At 38.4% G+C, this 9,487-nt stretch overlaps 1 protein-coding gene across 1 annotated transcript; it reads left to right on the top strand.

Annotated features, from left to right (window-relative positions):
• Positions 1–2,457: 2,457 nt before the first annotated feature.
• On the top strand, positions 2,458–6,732 carry FABP7 (fatty acid binding protein 7). The gene is made up of 4 exons (XM_047734119.1): positions 2,458–2,860; positions 3,301–3,473; positions 4,144–4,245; positions 6,371–6,732. The coding sequence occupies exons 1-4, from the start codon at positions 2,788–2,790 to the stop codon at positions 6,419–6,421; spliced, it is 399 nt and encodes a 132-aa protein (XP_047590075.1). The 5' UTR covers positions 2,458–2,787; the 3' UTR covers positions 6,422–6,732.
• Positions 6,733–9,487: the final 2,755 nt, after the last annotated feature.

The raw sequence follows: 9,487 nt of genomic DNA on the forward strand, positions 1-9,487 counted from the left end.
ATACATTATATGTTAATTAAAAAATAAAAATAAAAATGGCTTAACTGTGTTATAATCAGCATGCGATCAACTGCATATGTTTAATGTACATACCTGGTAAATTTTGACACACCAATGAAACCATTAATACAATAAAAAAATGAAGAAAATGAAGAAATAAATGACTTCTATCTAGAATATTTAGAGAACTCTGTAATACACTAGCAGTAAGACAACCCAGTTAAAAATGGACAAAAGATTTGAACAGTCGCGTCACCAGTAAAGATATACAAATAGCAGAGAAGCACAGGAGAAGAGTCTTAACACCATTTGTCACTAGGAAGATGCAGATTTGTATTTTAAAATGTCACGCAGGCTCCAGTGTCGGGAAAAAATTGGAGATCAGGCATGGCTGAAGGAAGAACAGTTGAGAGGCTGTTGCCATAGTGATGTAGAAAAGATGTTAGGGTTTGAAGCCAAGAAAGAATTCTTGAGACATCTTTGGTGCAAAAAAGCGGTTTTATTAAAGCACAGGGACAGGACCTGTAGGCAGAAAGAGCTGCACTGGGGCTGTGAGGAGTGGCCCATTATATACTTTCAAGTTGGGAGAGGGTTAGGGAATTTCAGAGACCTCCGTTAAATACTCTATTTAGAACTCTTGACTATTTTGCTCTTTGGGGAGCACCCTGAATCAGACAAGGAAAGCCAAAGCTCCTCTGATTCCCGCCCTTCCTCCAATTCCTGGTATTTAGGAAACAAGGTCTCCAGGATCCTGAAAGGGCTAGCTACTTTTAGGAAAAAGTCATTTATCACTGTTAAGTAAAAACTCAGTCATGAGACTCTTCAGATGTATGTCGGCGGGTCATATGCTTAGAGGATGATTGCCAACATGTATCTTGGGGGTGTAAAGATAAAGAAAGTTTCCAAAGAAATTTTTATGTTCTAGTAGACTTACAAGATCCTGGGGCTCAGGCTAAGATTGCCTCTTGCCCTAAGCAAGGTATTGACCTCAAGACAGCTGAGTTCCTAGAGGAATGTCACTCTGCCTGTTTCAAAGACTTTTCAATGGGCTGTAAGTAAAAAGGAGATTTAATAATTTTTCTTCTGCTTTTGTTTCCCACATCAATAAGATTAATAAAAGGCAGTGGCTGCTTGAATTAAGATGGCGATCGTCGAGAGAGGGGGTGGATGACAATCGGACAAATATTCAGGAAGCAAAATAGATAGGCCTTGACACTGATTTTGATTTTAGAGAATAAAATTTTAGAATGATTCCAGGTTTTCTGGCTTGCAGGGCAGGGGCTGGGGGCTGATGGTGTCATTCACAAACATGGTGAAAACTGGAGAGAGGCCAGGTGTGGGTAAAGATTAAATTACTGTAAAAGAGCAATTTTGAGACATCAGAGTAGACTCTTGGAACTGGCAGGTGAACAAGACATGTTCTGAGCCTTGTGTCTCATATGTGGCGTGGGCAGAAGCTAAGGGCAGCGGGCTGAGACTTAAGTGCTAGGAGATAAAGGACAGCAGGAATTGTGAAATCAGATTCCCCTGTTTGGTCCCTAGGAAAGCTAGGGAACCTATTTTTCATCAGTGGTCTACACTAAGTAAAGCAGGAAGAACCTCTGGGGGAAAGGGAGTTTCAGAGACCTCCATTAAATAATCTACTTAGAACTCTTGAGGTATTTTGCTGCTAAGGGGGTACCCTGAATCAGAACAAGTAAAGCCAAGGGTCCTCTGATTCCTGCCGTTCCTCCAGTTCCTGTCCTAACCCCATTGTTAACCCCTAACTTATATACAGATGGTATTTACGTCGATGTGGCCTCAGGAAACCAAAAGGTCCTACAGTGCAGGTCATTCAAAATCTTATTAAATGATCTTACGTTCAGTTTTTCCACATAGATTCTATAATCTGTTGAAGGAGAGAAAAAAGAACATGCTTTTATTTTGTACCTCATTAGTGAGTCCTAACCATACTCTAACTTAGGTCCCTTTCCATTTCAGTCTGGCTCTCAGATTCTTAGAAAGGACAATGGATCTTTAAATTCACTCAGTTTGTGTTGGGAAGAGGCCAAAATTAGTTAGTGTCCCATTGATACCCAGTTGGAGTAGCCTTCTAGTTGTACAATCTAGGGAAGGCATTCACACCTCCTCTCCCTCTTCTTGTCCTAGTTTGGCATATTCTAGCTTGTGTTTTGCTCTCCCTGTAAATATGAGAGAAAATAAAAGACGCTATTCAGCCTCTTTTGTCTGAAAATTCTGGCATTTCAGTGGTTTTCTTTAAAGGGGGTCCTCATTTGTAACCAGCTTTGCCATTAACGGAAATCAATCTGAATGTCCTATTGTGCATCTTTTTCTTCCCGCACAGTCTGAAATTGCCTTTGCCAAGTTTTCGAGCTGAACCTGAAAGACCCTCTCTCATTTCCCCCATCCCCTGCCTCCAGCCCCATTGAATCCTTGCAGGGCTTTCTCAGCAGAAGGGCTGCAGGGTGAGGATAGGGAGGCGCTCGCCCTACTCTGCTAACCCAGTGGCCTGAGCCAATCACAAAGCGGATTGGAACCTAACTTGAGCCCCCCTTCCCCCCACATCCCCTGCCCGGCAAGAGCCTCCTGGAAAGGGGGACACTGGAAGGGTGTGTTTGCAATTCAAATCCTTGGCTTTCTGCCTGCCTCTTTTCCCCATAAGAAGGCAGGAGCTGCAGTGAGGTGCGAAGGTGTCTTCTGAGTTGCAGTGGCAGTAAGATCCAGAGATCCCGGCCCCTGTCTGCTCCTGTCTCTTACCTGTTTCCAAAGCTAACGGAAAGGGCAAGGATGGTGGAGGCTTTCTGTGCTACCTGGAAGCTGACGGACAGCCAGAACTTTGATGAGTACATGAAGGCTCTAGGTAGGTAAAAATAAGATGTGCTCTTCTCCTCTTAACGTGCGTCTTCAGTAGGGCCTGTTCCTTTCCTCACCCATGAGACTGGTGAGGGACAAAGACAGATTGCATTGTCATAATCCAATGCTAGGCTATGCATTTCCCACAGAAGGGATTTTTTAATGCAGCATGTGTCTGCTTTCTTGTCTGGGGCTAAATAACAGTGCATTTGGTAGTCCGTGGAGGATGTGAAGCTTCCGTGCTTTTTTGTTTTCTCTTCAGCATCCACTTATCATTTGTGCATCTAATTAAGCGTCTGCCTATGATTATAGCTCAGTAGTTGCATTGGCTGATTAATGGGCTAATGAAACTTACACTTGAGGGCCTGGATTCGACGACAGGAAGGCGATTCTTGTGATGTGAGTTATCTTGGAAGTTGCAGCTAACTGTATTGCTTCTTTCTTTAGGTGTGGGCTTTGCCACTAGGCAGGTGGGAAATGTGACTAAACCAACAGTGATCATCAGTCAGGAGGCAGACAAAGTGGTGATCAGGACTCAAAGCACATTCAAGAACACAGAGATTAGTTTTCATCTGGGAGAAGAGTTTGATGAAACCACTGCAGATGACAGAAACTGTAAGGTAAGGAGTGGCTCCTTCTCTGGAGTGGGGGTGGGGAGCAGGGAGTAAAGGAGAGATTCCTTCCTACTGGTTCTCCTTTTGAGATGTTGGGAAGAAGAGAATGCTCTCGGTAGGTATTTCAATTCAGAGAGGACACCAGGATTAATTTTGCATTCTAGTGCACATATGTTATGTTCTGAACGGTGGGTGCTGGCTATAGCTCAAATCTACGTGGGAACCATGGGTACTGGCGGAAACTCAAATCTCAAGTCCATTTCTCACTATGCATTTTTCTTTTCATCTCTGTAATTCAAAAAGCAACAGTGTTCATTTAAAATAAAGGTTGCATTTTGCTTAATCTCTCTGATCGTCTCAGTTTGACTAAACAGTTTGCCTCATCTTAAAGCTGTGTTTAAAAGAGTAGAATGACAGGTCTGAGACTACTTGTTCAGGATTTTCATTTCTGATAGATGAAGGTTTTGCATTTAGATGTACACATTTCAATCAAAGTATGAGTTATTAGTTTATATAGTGACTCTAGAAGCAACAGAGGATATGATACTAATATGGTAATTAGTTGCTCTTCATTTATTCAATTATTTAGCTCCTTCAAAAACCACTTCATTTGATTCTCCTGTCAGAAATCTAATCTGTACCTTTTGCTATGTTCCACATTTTTTGTTGGTCTCAGTCTGTTGTTAGCCTGGATGGGGACAAACTTGTTCACATACAGAAATGGGATGGCAAAGAAACAAATTTTGTTAGAGAAATTAAGGACGGCAAAATGGTTATGGTGAGTAATTAATCACAAGTCTCCCTTTGTTCCTTCTAGCTTGGCCCTGCCTGCCCCTGCTCCCCATCTCTTTCATCCTCCTTCCCTTCTTTAATAACATTAAGTCTCCAGCAAGATTCTTTTACCATGGGTAAAATAGAGGAAATGGAAATGTCCTAGCTAAGCGTATCTTCAGCTCCGCTTCTTTAATTATAGAAAAAAAGGAAAATTCTATGCGGTATACTTTTTAAAGTTGCCATTGATTTAGCTAAAACTGTGTCAAAATAATGCATAGGATTACTGTAAATGTCTAAACCTCAAACGAAATCTAAATATAAAACCATTCTTGGGGACATCTGTGTGGCCCAGTCCGTTAAGCGTCTGACTCTTGGTTACAGTTCAGACCATTATTTCAGGGTTGTGAGATCAAGGCTCATATAGGGCTCTGTGCCCAGCACCAAGTCTGCTGGAGATTCCCTCCCTCTCCCTCTGCTCCTTCCCCTACCTCCCTCACCCCACTCATGCTCTCCCCCTCTCTCTTTCTCTCTCTCTAAAATAAATAGATAAATAAAATCTTTTTAAAAATATTCACAGAAATATATAAAAGGAATGATATTACTTTAAGAGTATCAAGTTTGCTGAATATCAGAGAAATTACTTTACAGCTACTGCAATAAATAAGAGGTCTTTAAACATTTTATATTCTAGTTCATAAAAGTTCCTTATGTTCAGTGCAAATAATTTAGGATAAAACAGAAAAGTGTAGTTTCTCTTTAGAGGGAACCATTTTGATGTTACTTCTTCCTGTCTTTCTTTCAAGGCATAGGGTGCCTTGTAAACATGCCTGTTCAATATTGGTAGTCCTGTAAAAACCTGTAAGATGTAAAGTAAAATAAAATAAAATAAAACTTCTCTAATGATAGAGTGGCATCATGAACTGGGGAAAATGTTATGCCTTAATCTAACATCCAGGAACTTTGTTGTGAACTGAGTAATGGTATCTTGATAACATGGAAATAGTAAATATATCATTTTGGGGTTTTTTTTGAGGGGGGTAGGTGGGTATTGCTGTATATATTCCTTCTAGGATAGTAAACAAAAGCTTTTTGTTTTGTTTTGTTTTGTTTTGTTTTTGCGATTTAAGGAAATTAACTGTTGTTTTTTCTTTCTCCTTAACTGCTGCAATCAGGGCTGTTCTAGATTAAGACACAGGGTTACATTATTCATAACTTCTTTTCATGAGTGGAAGTGAGATGGAGAACAGAGGATTAGTTTTCCTTTTATGTGAATGAATATTTGCCCACTTATTTCTGCACTGATCGTCAAGAGGAAGGACTTATTTATAAAAGATCCAGTCTGAGATTCTCCTTTATGCTTTTATCTCCATTCCCCCCGAATACAGGACAGTGGATAGCTCAGCTTTGGCATGTATGACTGATCAGGCAAGAGTGATTTTAAAAAAAGATGAAAGCGATGGATGACAAGGGCATGCTATATTCTTGAAAGTCATGTCAACACATGAAAATAATGAACCTAAAAAACAAACAAACAAACAAACAAAAATCCCTAGGTTTTGTAAAGAGGTTTTAGAGCAATTCTTCCAGTTAATTTGATGTAAAAGTCCATGTTCCATATCATACCCACTTGGCCATGTAGGTCCACATGTGCTAAAATATGATGACCAAAGCAATGAGAACATTTGTACCTTTACTTTTTCCTGACAACTTTGAAACAAATCATTCCAAATACCATTTGCCCAAATGATTTGGATTTTCCAAAAATTCTTCAAAATTTATGTTTTATGAAAACCTACTATAAATTCCATTCACTTTCAAAGCAGATAGCTATTTTCCTCCAAGTACCCTGATAATTTAAGGCAAAAGGAATTCTTTTGACCTGAATCTACATAGTTAATCTCAGTGTTTCAGCTCATTTTCCTTTTAGAGACATGAACTATGTATATGTGTTATTCACTCCATAAGTAAAAAGTTTCTTTTTATTTTAAGAAATAAAAAGCTTATGCAGCATTTAATGTTTGTAAATGACATTCTTTTGCATGACACATAAATTATATATATGATAATCTTTAGGAATTTCAGCTACCGATATCTTGTGTAAAGATTTGATTATCTTTTCCATCTTTCAGACTCTGACTTTTGGTGATGTGGTTGCTGTTCGCCACTATGAGAAGGCATAGAAAGTTTCCCGATACGAGGTTGGAAAAGCTCTACAATTTTTCTGTTTACTCAAGACTCAGTGTTATCCTGCTATTACTATTACTGCATGGATGATCACTAATTAGAAGGTTATCTTTGATGTGGAGGTAGAAAACGGTGCTTTAAAAACTTGTTTTTAAAACTTTTTACTGCAATTAGCCCAACTTTGATCTGCAAGTTTGACATGTTTTATAATTCACATTAAAAATTTTAAGACACATTTTTAAAATAAAGAAGTGAATTCGTTTTACAATTTCTACTGAAATGCAAATCAAATTGGAATAAAAATCTTCCACCCGTGAGAAATTTTGTCGTTGTTTTTAATATCAGTAATCTGGTGGGGAATTAGACATTGGGAGGTTTTAGACAAAATAGCCTTTCTTACTGTGTAAGGTAAAACTGAAAAAGTTAGCACTTTGTTTAAAATACTAATTAAAAAGAAATAAGCAGAAGCCTGGGGAAAAGTGTAAATGCCACAGTTTTGGTTGAGACTGCCATAGAGAATTTGTGACAACTAAATTCTTTTGGCCAGAACCCAAGGGAGCCTTGGGATGGTGGGTTGGGCTGCTATTAGAAACAGGTTGTCTGATGAAGCAAAATGATATACATGAAAATATCTTAAAGGTAAATACAGTCAAAATATCACATAAACAAAATGTCAGATAACTCATTTTTTCTTGAAAGGTAAATAGGGAAAGAAAGTGAATTTTATCCTGGATTATAAAGATGTGTCTAAAGAGAAGTACATTGAACTCAACTAAGTCATTAAGAGCGCTAAAATAGAGTGTGGGTTAAAGCATTCAAATTCCCTTTCTGGCGGGTGTGTGCGGGAGTTGTCAGAACTGAGTTGACCAAGGGAAAGTAAATATCTATTTGTAACTGTCTAAGGTTTGCCTTTGTAAGTAGAAACAAATGTTATTTTATATTTCATCATTTACAAAATGCTTTTTAGCCATTTCCCCATACTAACAATGTGAAGCAGGTAAGGCAAATATTATTACTTTTAGTTTACTGAGGAGGAAATTGAAGTTTAGGTTTACATGTCCACGTTCTCATGATTAATGATTAATACTGAGAACTATAAACCTTGTGATTTTTCCCCTTCATTTCTTCTCAAAAATTGACATTTCAGTATAACATCTCTTCTGGGGTTTAAAAAAAAAAAAAAAAAAAAAGCAAGATTTTAGTTTCCCAAACTTTCAGAAAAGAAATCTTTTCTCTGTTAGCTTCTGGGAGGAAAATAGGGTAAATATTTTTTTCATGAAAAAAATGCAATATTCATTCAACCAGCCAGCTGATTTCAGTAAATTTCTATAAATTAATTCAGGATCCAATTAATTTAGAGATATAAGCATGAGGAAACTTAATTTAACTTACAAAATTCACTATAATAATACTATTATCTGACTATTGGATTACCTTAATTACTATAATGAAGAGTAGAAGAAAACTACATTGCAACTATAGGATTTAACATTTGAATACAATTACTACCAAATGCCAAGATAAGATTGTCTGGCTAAGATGACCATTCCTAAAACTACAGAGTCTACCCACACCCCCTTTTTTTCAGTAGGATCCAGACCCAGAGTGGAGGGTTTGAACCCGCAATCCTGAGATGAAGGGTCAGATGCTAAACCAACTGATCTACCCAGCACCGCATACCTTTGTCTTTAGGAGCATGAAACAGAGCACTGAGAAAGGCTTTGCTCAGAATTGTTCAGACAACCTTCATGTTTGCTTCTGTTGAAGGACTGATTTCACTTGGTGATTACAGCCTAAGCTCCAATAGAAGCATGGATTCTGGCCTCTCTATCCTTAAAGATACAAGGCCTAGGATGGGGATTTGGCCACTTTGGCTTATTATAATTAGGCCAAATAACATCCTGCTGGCATTTATTTCCATAACAACGGATTTCACAGAGTGAAGAATGGGAAGGGTTTTGGGTGGCTTAAATGAGAACAAAATTACAATTACAATGACAAAGAACAAGGGTGACAGTTGTGGACCAAATGTATTTTTCTGGGAAGGTAATTAACAAGTGCTTTTGCATCCCAAATGTTTACAGGGTGGTTGCACATCATATTTCTTCAAGCAGTATTCTAGCTCATACAGTAATCTGCCACTGTACTAACTTTTCCGGTTTGTCCTTTTTGTTTTTGTTTTTAACATAGTTAATAGAAAAGGGAAAATTACCAAGTCCACAGGCAATTTGACCAACAGGCCCTGGAAAAACATTTGTGAAATCCCAAGGTCTGCAAACTTGAGTAAAGGCTGTCTTGTGAAATCCACGCTTGGACCACTGATGATGAGTAAGCAGCAGCTTCCACTCTGTCATATGTGTTCTCTCTCACCCGAATGTGCACCCTCACAACAAACAATTCCCCCATCTGGAACACGAGGACTTATCAAAACATGTCCAAAGTTAAGGTGAAAACCCAGAGATGTTGAGGCACTGGTGCTTTTCTCTTCTTAGAGAGTAGGTATAAAGGAAAACAAAAGAAAGCAGAGGGAGTAAAAGGAGGAATGATGTTTCTACCCATTGTCTTTTTAGGATTTCAAGCATTTCTGAGGTTTCATAATGTGCAGGTGGTATTTTATGCTTACTTACTGAAGAAGTGTTTCACAATCAATTCACTTCCACTAAAGCTTATTGGAAACTGGGGGGAAAGGGTGTGGAGAAGACTGAAAATTGCTACTTTTTCACTTAAAAAAATCCTTTTCCTATCTTTGAAAATATTTTGGTTAGAAACGCACAAGTTATTTTACTGTCCTTAAAGATATTCTCTCTCATCTGTTCACCATTTTTTCCCCTGCCCATCTTCCTCCATACTTTTGAGGTTGTGTATTGAGTAATTCCAAAGATCATTCTGTCCACCATTGGAAAGCATTTTGGTTCTAGAAAGGCTTTTGAATTATCCTAAAACTGAGGCAGGACTTAAGCACTCTGGCAATACATGAAACAAAATGGAGGCACCTTGATTTGCATTTCAAAACCCTTTTGATGTGACACTTTCCCAGTAAATTACACAGGACACCATGTAAG

Source organism: Lutra lutra, chromosome 6 (assembly GCF_902655055.1).
Source record: "Lutra lutra chromosome 6, mLutLut1.2, whole genome shotgun sequence".
NCBI lineage: Eukaryota > Metazoa > Chordata > Mammalia > Carnivora > Mustelidae > Lutra > Lutra lutra.